We start from the raw sequence: 27,025 nt of genomic DNA, 5'->3' as shown, positions 1-27,025 counted from the left end.
TGTCATAGAAATTCAATCTTGACTTCTTGCTCCTGTACAATATGATGTTCCTTAAATGTGTATTAGTTTAGTGCAATTTGTAAAATCGCCTTAATTCTGAATTTGATGTAGACTTTTGTCAATGTGGTTTAATTTTCCTATATTGCTGGTGCTCTTCTTTTAATTAATATTTTTGTACATTATAATATAGCTTATAACCTATTTTATATTTTAAAACCGTGTCATTGTGTTATGGATGCATGCTTGTGGATTTAGGATGAAGGTGCGCTATGGGAGTAAGATGTGGGTGCAAGTGTTGTGTGGTTATGTGGGTGTGTGGTATTTATGGGTGTGCTGGAGTTGGGGTGTACTTGGGGTGTGTATAGGCGTTTGTAGCGCGAGTGTGAACTTGGTGAATGTGTAAGTGGTATTCAGATATATATGTTGCAATATAAGGTCTACAACTTTTATTTTATTCTGGTGATTATATTTATCTTCTTGCCTATTTTCTTAGATTTTGATGTCATATTGAAATGAGTTTTACTGGGTTTTAAAAATTTTAAAAATATTATATGTTCTTATGCTTTCATAATTTTGTAATATACTGACTATTGTTTTAATAATGTTTTAATAATTGTACGTACTAATTTATAATTCTGTTACTTTAATGTGTATATGCCACGGACATGTGGAAGAACAATGACTTTTATATTGAACATGTTTTACCGTGAATAAATAAAGATATTATTATTATTATTATTATTATTATATCTGCTACTGACATCGGGTAGTTTATCAATGCCGGTATCTGCTGATATCAGGAATTTTGTCAATTTTTTAATACGCACAGCTACTGCTGATGTCAGGTATTTTATTAATGCTCACATCCACTGCTGATATCGGAATTTGGTTAATGTTCACATAATACTGCTGATAGAAATTTAGAAGTTTATCAATGCTCATATCTAACTGCTGATATAGGGTAGTTTATCGCTCACACATTTACAAATATTTACTGCTCTAAATTCGGTATCTGGTGGAATCTATTGGTCCCCGAGGTGAACTGGTGAAGTTCATTAATATATACTTTGTTCATTGATTGGTTAAAACATTAGAAACGCAAGGCCTCTATCATAAACATAGGCCTAGGCATAAATGTCGGCTAGGCCTAATCAAGGCCAGGCCTTGACTAGGCCTTGACTAGGCCGGCCTTGCTTTGTTTTGATTGAATTCACGGACATGCACAAAGCACACACAGTTGAGTGGCTAAAGCTTACCGTGAAAATGTTGTAACCTCTACCATACCGCCGTGAAACGAGTAACCATGTTCTCTGTTATTTCACCGTCAATACCGCCGTATTTTAGCTGCACTTATATGTTGCTTTTGTACTTCTACACTTACCCCGAAACCGGTACTCATTTCCCGCGTACTGTTTCCCTCTGAACGCGTATTTCCCGGGGAAATAGTACTTCCAATAGGACCCCGTTCCGCCATCAATCGGCTTTTTGACTGCTTTGTAAAATAGCAAAACTATTTGTGGTCACATGATAATCATTTAACCAATTAATGATATATTAATTACGGATATAATATCAGGTAGTTTATCAATGGTCACATCTAATGCTGATGCCAGGTATAGTTTATCAATGCTCACATCTACTGCTGATAATTATGTAGTTACCAATGCTCACATCTGCTGCTGATACCAAGTAGTTTATCAATGCTCATGTCTGTTGCTCATATCCTTTTTATATTCTCGTTCATTAAACGAGTGTCATGTGACCAAAAATAGTTTTAAACATTTTGCAAAGCCGTCAAAAGGCCGATTGATGAGAGAACGGGGTACTATTAGAAGTACTATTTCCCCGGGAAATAGTACTACTATTTCCTTTGAGCGCGTATAACCTCATTGCCGCGTCGCAATCATAGTGCTAGTTACATCTCACCACGTACGCGGGATTTAGCAATTCATGCTGTCTTGCGAAACACACAAGCAGAACATAACTGCAGCTATAAAATACGGCGGTTTCATGGCATAATCTGAGTTACATCAGGATCGATAGAGACATTGCGATTTCCAAACGTAGACATCGGACGTACGTTGATCTATTCAAAACCACTCTCCTGTATCGAAGCGAGGTCACGTATTTAGCTATTTTTGAAGCTATTCCAGGTGCGAAATCGACGTAGATACATCGTTGAAAATGCACAAAATTGGTCCATTTCACAATATATTAAAGACAGTCAAAGATAATGAACATATGAAGGAAAGTCTAATTATTATTATGATCCTTTTTGTTTGTAACAAATCATTGTAATAAAGGTACAGCGATGTGTTAAAATGGACTAAATTTAAACGCAATATTGACACGCAGAGATGGCCATTGAAATGTGTGTGATACTTTGCGTTAAGAAAATTACATTGCGATTTCCCATTTTGGATTCCAACGTAGAATAAAAACGCAGATGCTACGTGAAATATGCTGAATTTCCTTATGTCTAAGTCCATGCAACGCGCCCAATTTTCAGGACGAAAAATTCTCATTTTGAAACTAAAGTCATGATGTATGTGTAGTGATCTTTAATCTACCAAAATATATGTTTTGGGGCAACTATAATATTTGGGGAGCACAAAAAACAATTAGGTGTAATGAGCATGTAGGTCAACATTTTAATCAAAATCAAAAGCGGTCTGTTTGAATTTAAGCAGAGACTCAGCTCACTGTTATTTTTTCAATTACTATGCCCTCTATCGACCTAGGTTAGAAGCTGTTGAGATTTGATCAAATAGTATAGTCTTTTTTTCAGCTCATTTGTTCTCCTTCTTGACGCGTATTTCCCGGGGAAATAGTACTTCCAATAGGACCCCGTACCGCCATCAATCGGCTTTTTGACTGCTTTGTAAAATAGCAAAACTATTTGTGGTCACATGATAATCATTTAACCAATTAATGATATATTAATTACGGATATAATATCAGGTAGTTTATCAATGGTCACATCTAATGCTGATGCCAGGTATAGTTTATCAATGCTCACATCTACTGCTGATAATTATGTAGTTACCAATGCTCACATCTGCTGCTGATACCAAGTAGTTTATCAATGCTCATGTCTGTTATATCCTTTTTATATTCTCGTTCATTAAACGAGTGTCATGTGACCAAAAATAGTTTTAAACATTTTGCAAAGCCGTCAAAAGGCCGATTGATGAGAGAACGGGGTACTATTAGAAGTACTATTTCCCCGGGAAATAGTACTACTATTTCCCTTTGAGCGCGTATAACCTCATTGCCGCGTCGCAATCATAGTGCTCGGTACATCTCACCACGTACGCGGGATTTAGCAATTCATGCTGTCTTGCGAAACAAACAAGCAGAACATAACTGCAGCTAAAATACGGCGGTTTCATGGCATAATCTGAGTTACATCAGGATCGATAGAGACATTGCGATTTCCAAACGTAGACATCGGACGTACGTTGATCTATTCAAAACCACTCTCCTGTATCGAAGCGAGGTCACGTATTTAGCTAGTTTTGAAGATATTCCACGTGCGAAATCGACGTAGATACATCGTTGAAAATGCACAAAATTGGTCCATTTCACAATATATTAAAGACAGTCAAAGATAATGAACATATGAAGGAAAGTCTAATTATTATTATGATCCTTTTGTTTGTAACAAATCATTGTAATAAAGGTACAGCGATGTGTTAAAAATGGACTAAATTTAAACGCAATATTCACACGCAGAGATTGCCATTGAAATGTGTGTGATACTTTGCGTTAAGAAAATTACATTGCGATTTCCCATTTTGGATTCCAACGTAGAATAAAAACGCAGATGCTACGTGAAATATGCTGATTTTACCTCATGTCTAAGTACATGCAACGCGCCCAATTTTCAGGACGAAAAATTCTCATTTTGAAACTAAAGTCATGATGTATGTGTAGTGATCTTTAATCTACCAAAATATATGTTTTGGGGCAACTATAATATTTGGGCAGCATAAAAAACAAAAGCTCATTTGTTCTCCTTCTTGACGAATGAGCAAAATCCAGTTTGGAACTGAGACTAGCAATATTTAACACCGTATTAACGTACGCGAAAACGTACGCGAAAACGTACGTGCTACGTGCTGCGTTTGGAAAATCGCAATGTCTCTAGTATCTTAATATTGACGGTGAAATAACAGAAAATATATGGTTACTCGTTTCACGGCGGTATTGCAGCGGTTACAACATTTTCACGGTATAAAGCTTTAGCCACTCAACTGTGTGCGTGCTTGGTTCATGTGCATTTATTCAAAACAAAAAAAGGCCAGCTTAGCCTTGACTAGGCCTAGCCGACATTTATGCCTAGGCATATGTCTATGGTAAAGGCCTTACGTTTATAATATTTCAACCAATCAATGAACAAAGAATATACTAATGATGGATATAAAACAAATATTTACTGCTCTAAATTCGGGATCTGGTAGAATCTATTGGTGAATCTCGGTGAACTGGAGACCATGGGCCTACTATTTTCTAAAATAGAAGCCTCGCGGTCTCCAGGGACCAATATATTCCACCAGATCCCGAATTTAGAGCAAAAAATATTTGTATAATATCAGGTACTTTGTCAATTTTCACATCTACTGCTTACATCAGGTAGTTTATATGTCATTCAATCTGTTTCAATTCAATTTTATCTGCTAACGAATGTTTGCCAAAGGCCTATTCATACTCCATAATACTCGTATTTAATATTCGTTCAACAAATATGTTATTCAATCTGTTTCAATTCAATTTTATCTTCAAACGAATGTTTGTTGACGAAAAATCAGTTATATTTGACGTCGAATTTCTGCTGTAAATATCAGTGTGAGCTGTTTTTTTACAAAATAAGTCGGAACTAAGCATTGAAACTTATGGTTCAAAGGTCGTTTACCTCGAATAATAAGTATGAACTGGGCCAAATAGCACGCGATTTTTTTCTTTGTTGTCATTTTCCAATGTTCGAGGTTCGCTGCACAATTTTTGACATTGAACTTACGAATTTCTATGTAACTCACATTGCATAAGGAAGTATGTATACTTCGTTTATCAATGCATTGATGTGTACAATACTTTCCTCTGTCTACTTTGGTCCCCAATCATGTCACAATTCACTGCACAATATAACAAATCTCGTGATCTGCGCTAGGTAATTACACAATTGGCGTGAGTCATGATTATATTTTTGAACAGGTATTTTTGCTATTCTTTGCTGTGGTGATATTTTGCACCATTTCAACGTTAAAGGAGCCGGCTTGTGTCTTATCGGTGTTAGTGTTCTGCATGTGAAAGTAAACACCGTGTTCCTTTATGGTAGAGTGTTGTAAGTTACATCTTTTATCATTTTCTAGTTGCTACGTACAATACGTATTTTAGAGTGCCACAGGAAAAGAGGAAATATTATGTATGACTTTGACATACTGGACGGTAACCTAACTACACCTAAAGAACTAGCTCAATAAAAAATGTGTTTTTATTATGTTTTTCTGAAAGCGGAACAACTTTAGGAACATAATGCCCTATTCATGTTCTAAATCCACCATTCACCTATCCCAGAGAATGTGGGGCACTGGCATTGCATTGCTCAATTATTCTAGCTTTGCATTTGATATATATATAGCTTTGCAGAGTCGAACTTCGAAGTGGTCGTAATCTGGTAGAAATCGATAATGTTTGACACCGGTTAAAACAATGGAAGTTCGGAAGTAAACACAATCGATCACGACAAGTGATCGCATCAAAAATATTGCTCAAATTGCACTTTTACAACTAAATTTAAGACTGTTCAAAAGGCAACCTTAGCTTTAAAAGGTACAGTTGACCAAATAACTTTCGTCCAAACTTTAACAGAATATTTCACATGCGTTGCAAAAATGTCAGTAGTGTGAGACGTCCTCCTCGGGGAGTGTGGTAACTGTGGTGGCTGGGTTTGGGTATGATTAGCATAGGGACATCATAATTCTTAATCGGAATATAGGCCTTAAGGGAACTGGAAAGAGCGCTTTGAGCGTTTCGACAGTATTTTTGTGGGACATGAGAGCACATCAGACATATCGAATTGCATTCTGAATACGAAGAATGTCTTTCTGATATCAAATAATTTTCATTTTATGAAATTTATGATATAATACAAATTTTATGACAAATTAATAAAATTTGATATTTTTCACATTTTTGAGATATAACAGTCCTCGAAGTAAATATTATAAATTTAATGATATATTCTTAAAATGTATGTAGCTGGGAGGAAAAGCCGACGATCAATTGAAAATGTTGACCTTTCATATTGAAGATATGGATTTTTTCCCAAAAAGACCTTTTTTATTTTGTTTTTTTGGAAAAAAAAATCCATAACTTCAATATGAAAGGTCAAAATTTTCAATTGATCGTCGGCTTTTCATCCCACCTACATCTTCTTCAAATATAAATCATTAGATTTATAAAGTTTACTTCAGTACTGTTAAATATCAAAAATATCAATTTTAATGATTTGCCATAAAATGTGTATTACATTGCGAATTTCAAAAATCTAAATTTTTTGATATCAGAAGGACATTCTTCGTATTCAGAATGCAATTCGATATGTCTGGTGTGCTCTAATGTCCCACAATAAATACTGCCCAAACGTTCATACCCCTTCCCTTAATACAAAATATAATTCGTTGTTTAATAAGAATATTGTGCGTTGAAGCGTAATTATTTATTTATAAGTGTCTTTATATAATTTTTCCCCCACCATATATAATAGAATAGTCCATTTATTGTGTGTTATTTTGGTGGTGGCCAGTTGGTGTTTTGTTTGGACATGTCTGTACAAGATGATTTATTTGGGATTTCCCAGTCATGCCGGTATGACTCATCAATCTTATTTGGGTAATTGTTACATTATCAAGGTACTGAAGTGTTGTGCTTTTGTGCATTAGACTGCAACTATAGACGAATCCAAGTAGCCAAGTCATGGTCAGGATTTGGAATGCGTGAATTTAGATTCGTCTATAGACGAATCTAAATTCACGCATTCCTACACCTGACTAGCAGCCTTTAGTTGGGTAGCCGTCGGCTACAATGCACTCAAAATGTGAAATGATTCGGCCTTGGCGGAAATTTTAAACTGCATTCCATCACCCGTTTTACAGTTTCCGCGAAAACACAGGCAGACAAAAGAATAACACAATACAGTTCCCTTCGACAAAACACACATCATGGTCTATTCGCTGTTGAAGTGACATAATAATCGGATTAACTACACGCGGTATCTATGCATTGATGTACTTGCGAACAAAATGACTACATGTATGAATAGATGCGACGGGATTACCTGCGGAATTATCTCCATTATATATATTATTAGCTATAATTCTATTAACCCTCCTCGTCCTTGCATCTTCTCTAGGTGTTAGGCGGCTTTTATTTGCACAATTGGACGCTCAAAGCACCAGGTTGGTGCTAGCGGCTACCCAAAGATGTCCGACCAAATCCTGACCATGACTTGGCTACTTGGATTCGTCTATACGAGGGTTGGTCAATAATATCCCGCAACCATTATTTATCTCCGCTCATGCATGACTTAGATGACTGTTACTTACGATCAATTAAACAATTAGTATCAGAGTACCTTTAATTACGTATGTAATGCTATATTACACCACATTTCGCCATAATATATTCTAGAAACGCTTGCTGTTGGAATAAGAAAAATTTTAATTGTAATTATTGCACAGGTCACGGCGACCCTGTGACCTTTCCGGAAAAAGCCGAGTGGCAGGTTTTTCAAATAAATATTTTCTGTGTAAAAACTGTACCATCAGATAGGTAATGGATAATATGAATATTAACTGTACATCTATCACAACAATTTTTGATAACAACTTGCGTCACAATTGATCTAGTATAGAAGGTAGAGAATTTATTTCAATCTTATATACGCCATTTTTTTTTTTGGAATTAAGTGAAAATTAATTCTGTAAAAACTGCATTTTTTTTATTTAATTTTCACATTAGACCCGACAAAAGATTACCGTTTTGTTGTTATGATAATCTAATCTTTTGATTTTGTAAATAAAATTAGGGGTCTAATGTGGATTTAGGATGCAAACTGGAACAATCCAATGCCTTGTCAAAATCATTTGCTTCAAAATGGAGTTCGGATTTTATGTATTGTGTATGTAGGCCTATTCATAGGACCCTCGTATTAATTGTCTCTATGCGCTTGAGAATTCAACAATATAAATAATGGTAGCTTTATTATAATACACATTAATGTTTTAAGCAGATAAAATTCCAAAATATGATGCAGTAATGAAGTTGCGATTTATTAATATTATAGGTATAAATTTTCACGATGACACTATCAAGTTCTTCGTGGTCGAGCGGTCTAAGGCGCTGGACGTATGGTATACGTGATACTAGCCAAAGCGGTGAGCCGTGAGTTCGAACCCCGCCTCTGCCAAACTTTAAAAGAATGAAAATGAAAATTTTACTTTTTAAAAATTTCATATTGGGGAAATGTGACTGGGAGAATTTATGTATGGCGTGGAGTGGTGTGATGCTATATGTACACTGACAATTGTCAACATTGGCGAGAAATTTGAATTGGCTTTGAGGAAAGTGTAATAAAAAGAAGCAGAAGTAAGGACCAAAGCAGTTTACAAGCCTTATTTTTGGTATGAGGTAATCTGAGTATATTCAATTGATAATTGTGAAAGAAGAAATGTATCCGTCAACAGATGAGGAAACGGACCGTCTTTGAACTTCACCAAAAATAGGCCTATAACAACAAGCAAAAATGGTGTGAAAATCGCGAAAAAGAGCCCACACGGCAGAAGAAAGAATCCAAATTATCTCCAAAATAAAACAAAACCAAATATGGTTATTGGTATGGTATTAGAGATCATAGTCAGGACAATAGAATTTGTTGCAACAAAAATAGAAATATGCGCATGCGTTGATGGTATGCATTATTGAAAGTACCAAAAATGTATGAAAAAAGTAAAAATTCATCAAAAACGCGCTAAAAATATGACTAATACAAGGTTTGCGAAACAGTAGCTGTGTGAGTGAATTGCTATACCAAGTCTTATGCTAAAATTAAACACACCTTTCGAAATTCAAATTTCTTATTCAATCCAGAGCCTCTCTATGGTGTGCTATTTTAATTACAAAAACAAGACCTTTTGAAATTAAGGGTTCATTAAGAAAGAAATGTTTATGGTTTCACCACTGGGACCTCCCTTTTTTATAATCAGTAGATACCCAATCAAACCAGGTACCATTGGTTAAATTTTGTCATCGATTAATCTTTCTATCTCTTTATTATGTAAAGAACAATGGGTGATAAAGCCTACTCATAATTGGAGATATTCAACACGATTTCTTTTCTTTAATAAAAATGGTATATGTCTAAAAAGAGTCCGGCATCATGCCTATGTTATCGGTTTATAAAGCTGCAAAAACCGTGCCAGATTCTATACTTTTATTCTCGAGATATTTGGAATTATGTAACAATACCTCAGTTTGGCGCGAGATTTTCTTGACTACTTTTCACCATAAATCAGGCAGTGCCCATACGCTATTGTGTTTATGCTAATGTCATTACGTAATCAAGCATTCAGCATCGCTAATACATATTCGTTTTGAAAGACAAAAGTACAAACTTGAATTTAGCGTAAGTAACAGAGTGCCAAGTCATGCATGAGCGGAGATACACCATAGTTGCGGGAACTTATTGACCAGCCCTCGTATGTGTACAGTATTGAATATTATGCCTATTGTAATATTAGTGAAATGAATGGACACGGAGACGCATATAAATGTAATATAAATATCAGAACTTCAGTTTGGTTTTATTCTCTTTGACGGCCATGCTCCAATCTGCCCCGAGTGTTGCCAATTGATGTACACGAGTGAGTGAGTGTTGCTGTTGCTATGTTGATAATGCCGATACTACATTTAGAGGATATTACATCTCTCCCCCTTTTTTTTAGATAATGCAAAGTTTGTACAACAATAACAGATGTTGCATTTGCCACTGTGTTTTTGTTTCTGTTCACTGTATTAGTTCACAAGTAACTGGAAGTGTTTTGTCTTTATAATTGGCAGATGAGAAAGTTTGATTAAAACATGCTACACTACTAAAACGTGCATGGTCAACATGCATAACTTTTGTGAAATGCTTGGTATAGCAGCAGCTAGGCTAAAGTAATACATATTCATGTAGATGTAACAAAATGTTGCTTTGAAATACATATGCAACGTAACAAGTTTGTTTATGTTTCAGTTTCTTTTGTGAACAACATTTTGTTTTCATTTTGCCTTAGTTTCTTTTATGAACGTTTGTGTTCATTTTGTTTCAGTTTTTGTTTGTTTTTTTTTATTTCTTTTTTTGAGCAGCTTTTGTCTTGTGCATGTTGTACTTACACATCTTGTGTATGAGTCTTCTATTTTGTGGACATCCTATGTGTCACTTTCCTTTTTTTTCTTTTTTTTTTGTTTTTGTTTCATGAACCATTGATCATGTAAGTTTGAGTTCATACTCGTATCGACAGCATGTGTGCCGTTGTTTATAAGTTTGAGTTCATACTCATGCATACAAATTGCGTATTATGTACCCAATAGAAGCTAACATAAGGCATAAATGTTTCTCATTTCATATCATAACATAAATTACTTGTTTTTATACTTTGCTTGTACAATATAAGTAACATGACTAAAAACCATCTTCACGATAGGTCTGTTATTTCACGTAATTAATTCTAGATCTGTTATTTGTTCTCATCATATTTTTCCGACTCTGATATTTGTATACTAGTAAGTTGTATCTGCAAGATTGTTGTATATTTTGCTTGCTAAGTGCCTACATCGTATAAATCGTTAAATTGTAATGTGTTATGTTATCACAATCTTTAGCGGTAGTTGATGTTGCCTTTTGACAATATCTGAGAGATGTGTCACACAAAACCTCGAAGAAATAAAGTGAAACGAAAAATTGGCCTAAAGATCAAAACAGCTTCTTATACTAAGAGAATAAACTTTCCATCTGAAACTGGCACAATAAACATGATAAATGTGAATTCAGTAACTATATGGCAACTCTGTATCAAAAACAACTTGTATCCATATACTTCGATGCTTAAAAGATATTACATAGCCTACTGCATGGGTTTTGATTAAAAGTAAAGACACAATATATTAATAAATCAGATAACTAATATGTAAGGGATGCTTGGAAGTTATGTTGACATATTTTCAAACTATAATAATTATTTTTCCAATTCCTTTATTAAAGTAAAAAAATATATAATTTATATACATACGATTGCGCAAAAAATGTTTTATTTTTTCCAACATTAAAAGTGTAGATTGATTACAGGTAATAATAATCTTCATATTATGTATTTATACAAAGACTTGAAATCAGCAAAAGTGTAATTGTTAAAAAACACCTCAATCAAGATAAAAATTTTTTTGTTACAATGATTTTAGAGAGTTCGATCGAACCCCACAACCCCCACCCCGGCTACTGGCCTAGTAGGGCCTCAAATCTGTAAATGCGTCAAGATACAGGACAACCCAGAAGTATCTATACCGGGAAAGTTCAATTTTGTTTGGTGTGAATGGCATTGCTATTGCTCATTATTGTTTTCATATCAATTTGCAAGCGCTCCTTATTAGCAAAATCATAGTTCATTGAATTTACAACCGTATGACAAAACAGGCGAAAATAGTAACTTTTTGCACAAGATTTGCAATTTAAAGAGAATTGGCCATTGCTCATTAAAATGAAGCTAGCACATGGACAATATAAATGTGCTCTTTCATTTAAAGACATAAAATTTGAAAAAATTAAGAAATTTGAGGTTTTGACTTTAAAAACCTACATTTTGTGTAGGGATATGTCATTTTCAACAGTTTACCACATTCGCCTTACTATAAACATTGAATCGCTTTATCTGTTGACCAAATGAAAAAAGGGGTTTTAGGGGAGAGTGTTAGCTTTCGCCCGATAATAGAAACTGCTAATTGGATGAAGGGAACACTTGAGATATTTGACAAAAACCAATTACAGATGCCTATTTTCCACTATATCTCACACAGCTCTTATGATGCTATGCACTCAACCGTGTAGTATAAAAACAGACTGCGTAGAGGCTAGACTCGCTGTGCTTGGAAATATCTGTGTGCTCGGGTGTATCGAGGTGGAAACTGTGCGTAGATGCATTTATAAGAGAATCGTTTTTGTAGTCAAACCTTTTCATATGTAATTCTAAATTCTATTATATTTAGCTTTCTTAGAAATTTTATATTTTAAATATTGGGCATGGAATTAACAGAATATTGATATAAAATTGGATCGATTGAGCCCATATTTATTGGTCGAGCTATGAGTTTTATAATATTGGACGAGACATAGTCGAGTCCAATATTTTAAAACTCACAGCGAGACCAATAAATATTAAGGTAAAGCATCAATTTTATCATTATTATGTGTTGGATCCAATATTTTCACACACTTGGATTCATCAAAACATAATAATGCGTAAAATTGGGAGTTATGACAAAACAATCTATTTTGAAAATCTGTAAAATTAATAACCATTCAGCACACATTTATTTTTGCTGTGTCCTGTTCTGACTTGCACTAAACAGTCATTGAAAGTAACAGAAAAATAATTGGATGCACTGTTGATTTTTGATTATTTGTATTTGTTTTTCAAACACGGTATAGATAATTCTGGGACACCCTGTATTTTATGAAATTTTAACCATAAAATGCATCAATACTGATCGCATGATTGAAATTTCATTATGTAGTTCCCCCCCACCTCAACGTCTGACTGGTCTAGATCCACCCTGGGTCTAGATCCTCCCCTGCCAACACTCCCTGACACCAGCCCCATCCCCACCCAAATGCTTTGCTAACGAGAACGTTAACAAGCTTTTACAATGTTCATCCAGATATTTTCACATTGGCGGCGTGCAGTGACTTTTCACCACTAAAATAGCCCCTGGACCGCCTTACATTGAAAACACAACCTCAAGGCGCTTACATAAGAAAAACCAAGATACAGATATACATTATATATATATAAATATATATTATAATTTAGTTGCAAAGTCCAAACAAATTATCAAATGTAATGGATGGTTGAGCAGAATATAAAGAAAATACAGACTAACACTTAACTATATACCTCAAGGTCAAGGGTGTTTACCAATGTGAACCAATACAAAAGAAGCAACGAAACAGAATTATGTCATTGATATTTTAAGAGACGGGAAAGCCCCGAATAATTCCCAAATGTACTGGTTTTACACCCGCTTAATGCTAAGACAGTCACCTTTGAACATGCAAGTATTTTAGATCCAAACAATGGTGTTCACTACATTATCATATACCGTCCCCACCCAACCAAAGCAAATGGCTTTACTCTTAATCGGTTCATGGAGGAGTTTGAGGATTTCCTCCAGGAGGTTTCTTTGTTGACAGGAAAACTTATCATGTTGGGGGATTTTAATTTCCACATGAACGAGCCTCACAGATCCGAGGTTGTTCGTTTTCAAGCTATTTTATCCTCTTTTGGACTTAACCAACATGTTACCCAGGCCACTCACATATCCGGTAACACTCTTGATTTGTTACTCACTCCTGAGAAGGAAGATTTGGTCAGACTCTGTGATGCTGGCACTGCCTATGGCTCTGATCATTACATGGTAAGATTTGTTCTGCAACAAAGTAAACCACCACCTTTAAGGGTCACTAGTACATTAAGGGATTTCAGAAAGGTGGACCCAGTGGCTTTAAAAACTGATCTTAATTGTGAACTAAATAACAGTCTGAAACCGAAACCTAGTAATGTGAATGATCTTTTGGATCACCTTGAGAAAGCTGCTAATAGAGTCCTTGATAAACATGCTCCTGCAACCACAAGATCTCGTCGTGTATGCTCTCGCCCTCCATGGTATAATGACGATCCCAGAGAAGAAAAGCGTAAACAACGTAGACTTGAAAGGAAGTGGCGGAAAAGTGGCTCTTTATCTGATAAGGAATCCTACTGGGAGCAGCATCTTTGTTACAATAAAATGTTACAGGACTCTAAAAAGAAACATTTCAACGACGCTCTTTATAATGCTAGCCCAAAAGATACTTTCAGGGTCATTGGTATTTTACTAAACCAAAATGAGAAAAGTATGCCATCATTGTACACACCTGATGTGCTAAGCAACAAGTTTGCTGAATTCTTTAATGAAAAAGTTGAAAAAATTAGAATTAGTATAAAGTGTAGTCATAGAAGTAGTGTTAAGGATAGTAGTGTTAAGGATAGTAGTGTTAAAGATAGTAGTAGTAATGTAATTGATATTCCTCCAGGTAATGACTCAATGTCCTCACTACATAGTGATGTTGTTATTCAAAATCATCTTGATCATTTCAGAGAATTGACTGAAGATGATGTTCGTTCTATTATTATGAATTGTGCCAACAAAACATGCAGTCTTGACAGCCTTCCCACCTGGCTGCTAAAGGAGAATATTGATATTGTTCTTCCATGTGTTACTGACATTATTAACTCTTCTTTAACAAATGGTATTTTCCCAGGTGATCTCAAACAAGCAATTGTCACACCTATCCTCAAAAAATCCAATCTGGATTGGAACAACTTACAGAACTACAGACCCGTCTCAAACATCGCCTTCATAGGGAAGGTAATTGAGAAGGCTGCAATTATCCAGATCAATGACCATATGCGTGCTAATGAGCTTGATGAATTATGTCAGTCTGCCTATAAAGAAAAGCATTCCACCGAGACAGCACTGCTCAAGGTGACCAATGATATTACTAGGGCCATTGATGATAACAAGGCAGTCTTCTTAATTATGCTTGATCTTTCTGCTGCCTTTGATACCATTGACCATGACATTTTATTCTCTCGTTTAGAGCATGGCTTTGGTATCAACGGCTCAGTCCTACAGTGGTTCAAGTCTTACATATGTGGTCGTCAGTTTAGAGTATCTGTTGGAGGGGTGATGTCTGATAGGCATGTTCTTGAGTGTGGCGTACCTCAAGGCTCTATTATTGGGCCAAGAGTGTTTACAAAATACTCTCAGTATATTGCTAAGATAATCCGTCGTCATGGTTTACATTTTCACATATATGCCGATGATGTTCAAATCTATATGTTTTTCAATCTCAAGATTCCTGGTGATTCAGCATGTGCCATTTTCAAGCTATCTATGTGTGTCGAGGAAGTTCGAGATTGGATGCTTTGTAATATGCTCAAGTTAAATGACTCCAAAACCGAGTTTTTCATTGCTGCCCCTCCACACAATATGCCCAGTCTCTCCAACATCAATATAAAGATCGGTGATGCTGAAGTAATTCCATCTGCTACCATCAGGAATCTGGGAGTTGTTTTGATGCTACGATGAACATGTCTAACCATATAACATCTATTTGTAAAACAGTTAACTTTCTCTTGTGGAACTTGTTCAGAATTCGTAGGTTTGTCACCGAAGATGCATCCAGTAATGCCATGCGGGCACTGGTGCTATCAAAGATTGATTATGCCAACGCCCTTCTGTCTGGATGTAGAAGCAAAGACGTTGCTCGCTTACAAAGACTACAACCCGTGCTGCCCGCATTATCTTCCAAGTTCCACGCCGTCACTCATCTTCACCTCTTTTAAATTCGTTACACTGGCTTCCAATAGACAAGAGAATTTGCTTCAAAGTACTACTCTACATTTACAAGACATTGAACGATCTGGCACCACCCTACCTCTCTGATTGTCTGACCATCCGTGTTCCAACTAGGGAAGGCCTTCGTTCAAATCAAGATCTTACGCGCCTTATCATTCCTAAGACCAACAGACTGATAGGTGATGGATCGTTCAGTGTCTTTGGACCCAGACTCTGGAACAATCTTCCTTCATCAATTAGGTCATCTCCCACAGTTACTACTTTCAAACGTAGCCTGAAAACCCATCTTTTTAACCATTGCTGATTATTATGTTGTTTCTTTTTGCATATTTTTTATTTTCTTGTAGTCTTTAGTAGTAGGGTAAGTTTTCTGTAAAGTGCAATGATCATTTATTTGAAATTGCGCTATATAAATGCCGTTGTATGTATGTATGTATGTATGTATGTATGTATGTATGGTTGATTGAATATATATTGTGACAAGAAACACTACATGTATAATACACTTAACTACTTCAATGTTAGAGGCATTGTTAGACAAAGTGATATTGCTTTGCTGATTATTACACTTTGTTGGTACGTAATAAGATTCCAGTGAGTGTAAAATTGCCATTCTTGCGCAATTTCGGAATTTTTAAGTCACAGTTTATACGGGGTCCAAATTCAATCCTCCTTAATATTTGTTCAAACTCATGCTAGAATACTCCTCTGGTCACCAGTGGCGTGTCGGGGGGCTTTGGGGGCTGAAGCCCCGCACTTTGTTAAAAATCATGTAAACTCAGCCGTTTCTGTTTGGCGATTTTAGCCATTAAGCCCCCCGCATAACTCGGAAAGCCCCTCTGAGCCCCCCGCAGGAACAAATCCTGGACACGCCGGTGGTCACTACATTGTTTATCAATGCTCTCATTTACTGCTGATATCGAGTAGTTGATCAATGCTCACATCTACTGCTGATATGAAGTAGTTTATCAATGCTCACATCTACCATGTCTACTGCTGATACAGTGTAGTTTATGGTGCTCGCATTTACAAATAATATCAGGTGATTTAACAATGGTCACATCTAATGCTGATATCGGGTAGTTTATCAATTCTCAGATATTCTGCTGACATCAGGTAGTTTATTCAACATTCAATGCTCACATCTATGATAATAAAATATAATTATAATAACAATAACAACAATAATGATACATACAATATAAAGTATAAGTGCAATTGAACATTAAACTACATACCTATACCTACATACCTATATAAGTATAACCATGGTCGATGACATACATAGTTAAAAAATCAGTTACATTTTGTATAAGCTTGTTATATAAATAAGTCTTTAACAAGTTCTTAAAAGTCTGAAAAGAATCACAGTTTCTTATATTTAATGCTAACAAGTTTCAAAGCGTGAGTGCAACAACTGCAAAAAGCTCGATCTCTAGATCGAAGCCCGTGGAACAAGTAATTTTCATCAGAAGACCGAAGCGTGCGACTTGGAATATAAGGAAGAAGAAGATTCATTAAATACTCTGTTGCAGTTCCATTCAAAGTTAAAATGAGTATTTTGAATTCAATTCTCTCACGAATAGGTAGCCAGTGAGGGTATTTTAATCATGTTAATATAGGAGTTATGTGATCACATTTTCTTGTCTTTGTAAGCTGGTAAGAGCAGTCGCATTTTGTGCGAGTTGACGTTTGCGAAGTAAGCGATCAGTGATCGACAGTTTCCATTGTCAATGCGTAATTGTGTGTAATAAGTGCATGAATAATGGTTGCAGCAGTTTCATCTGTTACTACTATTTACATTTCTGATGTGGAAGTATACAGACTGGCATATGCGTTTGACATGTTGATCCATACACAAATTATCATCAAAAATAATTCCTAGGTTACATAATTTTTTAAAGCTTGAATTGTAGCGGTACCGACGTTAATGGAATGATCCCGGATTTTATGCTGCTGATATTTTGAAGTCATGATTAAAAATTCTGTCTTTTCATCATTTAGTTTGAGGTTATCATTGACATCCATGACTTTACTTCTAAGATACAAGCTTCTGCTTGTTTGTGAGCTGACATTTCATCATTTGGATCATTTAAATCAAAGAGTATATACAGATGTGTATCGTATGCATAAGCATGAACAAACAAACCACGTTTCCGAGCGATGTTTGCGATGGGGAGAAATAGATGGTGAAGAGTATAGATCCAAGCACGGATCCTTGAGGAACTCCATAGTAAAGTGGCACATGCGTAGAAACAGTCCCATTTATGTTGACTGCCTGAGATCTGCTAAAAAGATAAGACTGAAACCATCTCAAGCTAGGCATTCAACACCAATTGACTCAACTGGTCCAAAGTATCAGAAAGACGCCACGTTTACCATTTAGTTCGCTGTTTCTATACCGTGGAATTCCTGTTAGCAGACTGATGTTGTTCGTATAAATTATTTGGTGATAAATGTGCAAGGCGATTTGCCATAACGTTTTCCACATTCTTGGAGATAAAACGTAGATTTGAAACAGGTCGGAATTTTTTTCAAATTATCAACATCCAAGGAACGTTTCTTGAGCAGGTGGAAACAAGGGCATTTTTAAAGTGACTTGGAAATGTCCCATTTTCTAGAGAGAGAATCATAATATTAGTGATTACTGGCACCAAGATCCTGAAGATATCAGCGTGATCTTTTAGCATCCAAGTTGGAACCGGATCCAATGCGCACGATTTAGATGGTGGAAGATTTTAGAAGTCACAATTTGCGAAGTACATGAAGATGGTACGTCAGAATCAAAATCTTGACGTATGTTATAAATCTTCAAGACAAAATATTCATTAAATCTTTAAGCCAGTTCTTTCTGACATGTATGAGAGGGCAGCTTGGCATTGCCTTTCTGATGAAGAAGACTCTCAACAACTTTGAAAACTTCCTTTTGGTCTTTACATTGCAGTATTTGGTTTTCATATTGTTTAGCTTTGGCGTGATTTATTATATTTGCAACAACCAGACACTATGACTTAAAAAGTTGTTTGTCAATTTCAAGTTTGGATATGCGCCATTGTCGTTCACGTGTTTTTGTGCGGAGTTTTTTCGCTTTGTCTATTTCTAGAGGGTATCATAGATTTGAGGGCCGAATAGTAAGAGTTCGTTGTTTTATAGGTTTGTTTCAAATCGTTTGCAAAGTTGTCCTTGTTGACGGATTTCCATTTCCGATAAGTGATGACTTTCTTTGAGAATCTGGGTTTTTGTAAAGCAAGTTTTCCAGTGGATTACTGCATGGTCAGAAAACAAAAAAGCGGAACAGTCAAAGAATCAATGATGTTATCATCTGAATGCGAAATAACGAGACCCGATAACGAGGTTCAGCACATGGCCACAAATAATTATGTGTAGGTTCAGATACAAATTTAGTCAGATTTGATTTGAGAGTTGATAAAATATCATTATGTCGCCTTGCTTCAGGGTCAGTTGGAATATCCATGTGTATGTTAAAATCACCAACAATTAACAATAATTACCCATCACTGATGCAGTTAATGATGAAATATATTCAGAAAATTCGTCAAGAAACCTTTTGCAGTTACGCCACAGATTCTATATAGAATCTGTGGTTACACGATGTTTGTTACTATAGGGGGGCCACAGCGTCGCCATCCGGTCAATAATTACATTTGTGCAGACGGGATCACGTGGAAACGCACATCAAGCGCAATTAAACTGAATTAATAAAATAAAATTCACCTCTAGAGATATCTTTACATTCCATAATGGAAAGAGTCATAATCCTATTGACCAGGATAACTGAAGGTTGCACTCTCTCATAGGTGTCTATAGAATTGAGAGCCACAGACCGCACATAGTTGCATTCATGCAATACATACAAGAGCTTATGATTTGAAAAGACCGCCACTTGCCGATAACTTTATGCAGTGTTAAAGTATTTCTGGTACTTATTCTTAGCTATAGGCCTAATGAGCATCGAGTTATGCATGGAACATTGAACATTGGTGGTGTCATATTCTTATCATATGATTATATTCACAAACAGCTGAATACATCACATTATTATCGGTCAATTAAAAAAGTTTCGGTGGAATTGCAGTTAGATATATGTGTTGAAAGAACACGATAATCGTATCTTAGTTAATTAAACTTCCAGTGAGTTAATTGAAAACAAAAAACTGACAACAAATTGAATTTTCTTGTGATTTTGATTTAAACTTTGATCCAAACACAAAGAAATAATTCCTACCTCGGAATTTTCAGATGGTACTCCATCTTTTATCAGCGACTGAGTGACTGTATAAGGTTGCGATTTTATTGACCTTTGACCTGATAACAGACTGGTAGACTCCTGAAAGTTTGAACCCGCCCGTCTTTGTTGAGAGATGGTTGGTTGGCTTTGATGTAAACTGCTTCTTTGACTCCACGTTGGAACCACCTGCTGTCTCTGTCAAGTATGCGGACTTTATCCAAGTTCACAAAATGTCCCGGAGATTCGATGTGAATGTGGTTTGAGACCTCTGATGCTGTACTACTGGGTCTCCTATGTTCATTAAAAACTTTAGAGAGCGTTCAGTTTCGCCAATACAGGCTTCTTTGCACTGTCCGGTACCGGTAACAGTTTTGCCCTAGCACGGGATGTAGTATACCGGACCTGTAATGTCCTTCTTATCTGTCTTGTCCTTGGGAGACACAAGGATTTGTCTTAGCGTGCGAGTGGGTTTGAAAAATACGCTAACGCCATAGTTGCTAAATGTCCTTCTAATAGCTTCAGAAGTACCTTTGATGTAAGGGAGCACTACGTGGCCTTTATTTGGGCGTTTATCGTCCACATCGCTCGTTTTGGGAGTCTTTGGTTGAGTTGCTTTATCGAGTGCCCATTTGGGATACCCACATTTCGCTAAAGCGTTGTTCACGTGCAATTTCTCATCCTCTTGATCCTGGTGGTTGGTGACCACGGTATCGGCCCTATGGTACAAAGTTCGGATGACTCCAAGTTTGTGATCAATGGGGTGATTAGAGGCGAAATTAAGATGTTGATCCGTGTGTGTGCTTTTGCGATATATTGTGACTTTGGCATGTTTGGTGGATCTATCCGGTTGGATAACGGTGAGAGTATCTAGAAAGGCAAGCGAGTTGTACGTGATGGAACCAATGCAACTGACTATTGGGCGCAATGGAGTGTTCGGTTTGTGCATATTAGGTAGTCCATACAACTTAGGAGAATTCTCAGCAGTTGGATACAATATCCGATTCAATTTGTTTATGGCACTTTCATTTTCTATGTCCTGCAGTACTGACACAAGATATTTCTTGTATCTGGAGGTAGGGTCCAGTTTTCCTAACTTTTTGTATGTGCTGGTATCTCCTAGCAAAGCTTCACACTTTTGATGATATTCAGTGGTGTCCAAAATCACACATAAACGGCCTTTATCGGCAGGTAAAATGCGAATAGATTGATCTTTCCTTAGGTCCTGAAGCGCTTTCCTTTCGTCTTTAGTAATGTTAGAATCAATTTTCTTGTGTTTACTTAAGAGACTCACAACTTTGAAACGCAACTCATTCGCTTGAGTCTCGGGTAAATTCCGACATGCAGACTCTGTGGCTGCGGATAAATTCCACTTTCGGAACTTCATCCTCAGTGACAGCGAAGTTCAAACCGCGAGCGAGAACATGTAATTCTGGATCACTCAGAATACGTTGGGAACAGTTTTTGACCCATTTCGAGATGTAATCCGCGGCAATATTGTTGTTAAATTTGCGTTTATCCTGCTGTTCTTTCTTCTCCACGAGACGAGCAAACTTCCGCTGTTGACGTTGTTTACATGTGTCGTGCTCTTTTCGTCATTCGTGTTTTCACTTCCGCTTTGTCGTCAGCTGATAACGGACTTGCGCGAAATATTAAATCATCCAAATGATCCTTTTTGCTTTCCAAATGCTTTAATTTTTTAACAACTTGTCCAATTCTGACATTCAAAAGCGAGCGTTCGGCCCTTCTCAAGATATTATCGGCTTTTGATCCTTTCACAGAACTTGACAGATGTAAGCTTACCGGCGTGATATTATGATGTTGACAGTGCAGTGAGAAACGGAGATGCTTCCGGTATCTCGATTGTTTTATACTGATTTTCTCAAGGAGTCTGATGTTTTTCCGGCAATTACGCAAACGTTCATGAAAGTTCATCTGTGTTGGTATAAATCATGAGTTTGATTTAAACTTTTGATCCAAACACAACGAAATAATTCCTACCTCGGAATTTTCAGATGGTACTCCATCTTTAATCAGCGAGTGAGTGACTCTATCAGGTCGCGATTTTTTAAAAACTTTTTACCTGATAACAGACTCGTAGACTCCAAAATTTTCTTGTGTTTGCAACATCAAAGAGGGTAATATTACTCATAAGAGCACGCGCAGATCGTAAAAACGTGTCATTTCAGCTAATGAATGGAAACGATGTGGTATCTCATAGCTGCTCATATCGTTCAGGTAATGTGCTTAGCCTGTGTCGCTCGACCTATCTCGAACAAAATCACCATGCGTAGCTGTTGAAAAACTAATGGATTCAACTTACTACCCCGGCAATTTTTGACACGAAGATAAAGGGATGGTGACGCTGTGCGGGGTCTGTATAAAATAAGTTTAACAGGAGAAATGTGTCCTTTGAAGGTGAGATCGCAGCAGAGTCTTTCAAAAGACGATGCTTGGTGCTGGCTACTAGACAATCTAGATCTCGATTTCTTGAGAAGAATACCAACATCCCCATCACCACAATTTGGACGAGGGACGTCGTAGAATTCATATCCATGCAGGGTTAATTCACCAATGGTCTTCGTGTGTTTGTCAGAGCTGGACAACCAAGTTTCGGTTTAGCGCGATTATAGTACACGGTGTCCAAAAATGATGAGTACTATATAATACATGTCACAACCTCAACCCGTGTATATTCATTAAGGTGCGGGATTGTAACTATCTAAATTATCCTGACAAATATCCAATTAGCTTCAGCTATTAAGCTATTTAGATATTTAAGATATTTGGTAAAAGGATATGGATAATTTGGATAATAGTTGCACCTACTGATATTTTAGATATTTAGATATTTTAGATAATTCGGATATTATCAAGGATATTACGGATATTTATATATTTCAGATATTTTGATATTTTAGATAATTTGGATATTATTAGGGCTAATTAGGATAATTTGAATATTTAGATATTTTAGATAATTTGGATATTATTAGGGCTAATTAGGATAATTTGGATATTTTGGATATTATTATGCCTCATTAGGATATCAGGATAATTTGTATATTTCAGATATTTGGATATTTTAGATAATTTGGATATTATTAGGGCTAATTTGGATAATTTGGATATTTTAGATATTTTGGATATTATTATGGCTAATTAGGATAATTTGGAATATTTTGGTTATTATTATGCCTCATTAGGATAATTTGGATATTTTAGATATTTGGATATTTTAGATAATTTGGATATTATTAGGGCTAATTAGGATAATTTGGATAATATTAGGACTAATTAGGATAATTAGGATATTTTGGATATTATTATGGCTAATTAGGATAATTTTGATATTTTGGATATTATTATTTTGGATATTTATGCCTCATTAGGATAATTTGGATATTTCAGATATTTGGATATTTTTGATAATTTGGATATTATTAGGGCTAATTAGGATAATTTGGATATTTTAGATATTTTGGATATTATTATGGCTAATTTGGATATTTTGGTTATTAGTATGCCTCATTAGGATAATTTGGATATTTCAGATATTTTAGATAATTTGGATATTATTAGGGATAATTTGGATATTTTGGATATTATTATGGCTAATTATGATATTTTGGATATTATTATGCCTCATTAGGATATTAGGATAATTTGGATATTTCAGATATTTGGATATTTTAGATAATTTGGATATTATTAGGGCTAATTAGGATATTAGGATAATTTGGATATTTCAGATATTTGGATATTTTAGATAATTTGGATATTATTAGGGCTAATTAGGATATTAGGATAATTTGGATATTTCAGATATTTGGATATTTTAGATAATTTGGATATTATTAGGGCTAATTAGGATATTAGGATAATTTGGATATTTCAGATATTTGGATATTTTAGATAATTTGGATATTATTAGGGCTAATTAGGATAATTTGGATATTTTGGTTATTATTATGCCTCATTAGGATAATTTGGATATTTCAGATATTTGGATATTTTAGATAATTTGGATATTATTAGGGCTAATTAGGATATTTTGGATATTATTATGGCTAATGAGGATAATGTTGATATTTTGGATATTATTATGGCTAATTAGGATAATTTTGATATTTTGGATATTATTATGGCTAATTAGGATAATTTTGATATTTTGGATATTATTATGCCTCATTACGTGCCATAATATTTCAATGATCTCGTTATCAGTATAACATAATATGTTTGAATTTATACCAAATAAATCTTTAGATATGCACTCGGTTTTGATTTGGGAACTGAACAATGCTTGGGAAATAAAGAAATTCGTGTGAAATCAATACGAAAGGTAATTTTCTTTGAGGGAACAGCAAAATGTTCACAAACTATCAGGGAGGGTAAGGATATTGCTAGGGAAAGCAAGGTTCTTGGTGGCAGAAGTGATGCCTGAAAAGGTGTGTCATTAAAGAGGCACATACTCATATAAATTAGAGATTATTAAACATAATTCTGTTATTGTTTCTTTCAGACTATGATGTATCAACATGGCCACTGCATTTCCAATAGACACCATTGATTCCAAATACATAAAATTCCATGAGCAAATTGGAGAAGGGGGATTTGGGTTAGTCAACCGTGTAACTTTCAGTGGGTTTTTCAGTACGAGATATAAGGGATATGAACAAGCTGCTGCCAAATCTGTCTTGAACCTACCAGAAAGGGAAATTCAAGTCATGAGTCAACTGCACCACAAACATATCATCAAGTTGATTGGGTTTTCGGAAGCAGCTGCAACTCGCATCATTCTGATGGAGTATGATCCAAATGGATCACTGCATGATTATCTATCTGATTTGTCTAAGCCTCTGACGAATGAGCTGAAGCAAAAATGGGCCAGGGAATCAGCTCTAGCCATCCAGTATCTTCATCGTCGGGACTATTTGCATAGGGATATCAAGGCATCTAACTGCCTTCTCTTTGAAGACAACCTGCTGAAGCTGTGTGACTTTGGGCTTGCGCGCAAAATAGATCATTCAGAATCAACGTCTCGCCAAAAAGGGACTTTCCGTTATATGGCACCGGAACTGCACGTAGGGAATGATCAAGGACGGGCTGTCTTTTCAAAGCCAGCTGACATCTATGCCTATGGGATGCTGATATTGGAGATCTGTACTAGGAAACCACCCTTCCACACATGGGAATGGGCCAAATTGGTCTATGAAGTAGGCGGTGGAGCCAAGCCAACTGTCCCAAGTGATTGTCCAAACGATCTAGCAGATATCATGCAGCAATGTTGGGAATACAATCGCAAACAACGACCTACTATTGGATCAATTGTTGCAGGTATTTGATATTTCATTTAATATGTATCAAGTAAATCAGTGAGGACAATGTTGCCATTGAAGTTTACTTTTGAGGTTTCATGGTATGACCTGGTTTACCAAATAAAATCCTTTATATTATTTAAATACACGAAGTTTCAAACTAATGGCCAATTTTTAAACAGTCTGTCTATATCTAAATAATATGTTTTATTAGCCGATTACTAGTACCAAAAGAAGTATTTGACATACATGTATTTGATGAACTCGGAAAAGACTCGGACCAACGGAGTCCACGAGTCCCTGCCGAGATCGGGTCCTGCACATCCGAATCCGAGTCCTGGAAAATAAGGACTCGAGTCCTAGTACAGAACTAGAGTCCTACATCACTCTCAAGTTGAACAGCTTTGCTGCTCTGTTAGCATTGGATATTATTATAAAAAAAATGATTTCAAGAAACCTTGTTCATTCTGTGTGGAAAACTACGGCAGATGTAAAAGACACATTGCAGAAATTACAGAAACGGCAGAAACAACAGAAATGAGAAAAGACAGAATTTGCACAAAGTTGAGAAATTTAAGTGCGAGTTCATAACCAAGGAGTTTCGTACATAACATGTATTGATTAACGAATGTGATGAGGTAATACAATCTGGATGTTTGTAAGGGTCTAAACTCTGCCGTTAGTCGGCCCAAAATACCTATGGTTGACTTTATTACTGGTATTGAATCCGCTTATTATCGCGTTGGCGCCGGTGACGACCAATCTTCTCGTCTCCGTTTTGACTGTCCTTAAGAACGCAATAGAATTTAGGAATGTCACAAGTAATATCTCCAAAGAAGAAAGATCGGCCCTTCGAGACCTGAAGGCAGATGATTCTGTTCTTATTTTGCCGTCTCATAAAGGCAGGGCGACGGTTCTTCTCAACAAAACCGCGTATCAGGAGAAAGCCAAGGACGTATTAAGTGACTCAAAAACCTATCAGCCACTTCCCAAGGATCCTACACATATGTCTCAGCTAATTAGCCTTCTCCAGTCCCTACGTGACCAAGACGCTATTTTTAAGTGTGTGAATAACATTGCTCCTCCATATCTGGCTTCCAATTTACTTAATTACACACCTTTCCGCACTGGACTGCGCTCGTCTGCAGATACTACCCGGTTAGTCGAACATACCATTCACTCCAGGAAACTTCAATCCGCTGCTGACAGATCTTTTTACTTCGCTGCTCCAAAGTTATGGAACCAACTTCCACCAGCCCTTCGTTCTGCAACATCTCCTCATATATTTAAGAAGAATTTGAAAACATACCTGTTCCCATATTGACTTGTCTTTGTTCATTCTTTGCTCTGTAGTGTATTATTTTATTTATGTATCATCACACCCGCTGTGGTCTTCATGAAATGGCGGGATACAAAAGCAGCCAAGCCACCTATAGACATCTGTATCCGACCACTTGTGACATTCCTAAATTCTATGGATTGCCCAAGGTCCACAAGAATGCTTGTCCGCTGCGTCCCATAGTTGCAGTTGCGTGTCGTGGCTCACTTATGTACAACACGGCCAAGTTTGTGGCAGACATTATCTCTCCTCTCTGATTGGTTGTACTGAGAGACATTTGAACAATAGTCAAGATTTAGTTCAGAAGCTCTCTAGGTTCATCCTACAACCTGATGAATGTTTGGTCTCCTATGACGTGACTGCGCTTTTTACCAGCGTACCGGTCGATGAGAGCTTAAAAGTCAT

General features: G+C 36.2%; 1 protein-coding gene across 1 annotated transcript; it reads left to right on the top strand.

Moving 5' to 3' along the window:
- Nucleotides 1-5,208: 5,208 nt before the first annotated feature.
- Nucleotides 5,209-25,337, top strand: LOC140137587 (uncharacterized). The gene is made up of 2 exons (XM_072159316.1): nt 5,209-5,344; nt 24,486-25,337. Exon 2 carries the CDS (start codon nt 24,502-24,504, stop codon nt 25,306-25,308), a length of 807 nt encoding a protein of 268 aa, XP_072015417.1. The 5' UTR covers nt 5,209-5,344; nt 24,486-24,501; the 3' UTR covers nt 25,309-25,337.
- The last annotated feature ends 1,688 nt before the right edge of the window (nt 25,338-27,025 follow it).

The sequence above is a fragment of the Amphiura filiformis genome, chromosome 2 (genome assembly GCF_039555335.1).
Source record: "Amphiura filiformis chromosome 2, Afil_fr2py, whole genome shotgun sequence".
In the NCBI taxonomy this organism is placed as follows: domain Eukaryota; kingdom Metazoa; phylum Echinodermata; class Ophiuroidea; order Amphilepidida; family Amphiuridae; genus Amphiura; species Amphiura filiformis.
Note: the sequence above shows the minus strand (reverse complement) of the source record. Positions and strands in the feature narration are given on the sequence as shown.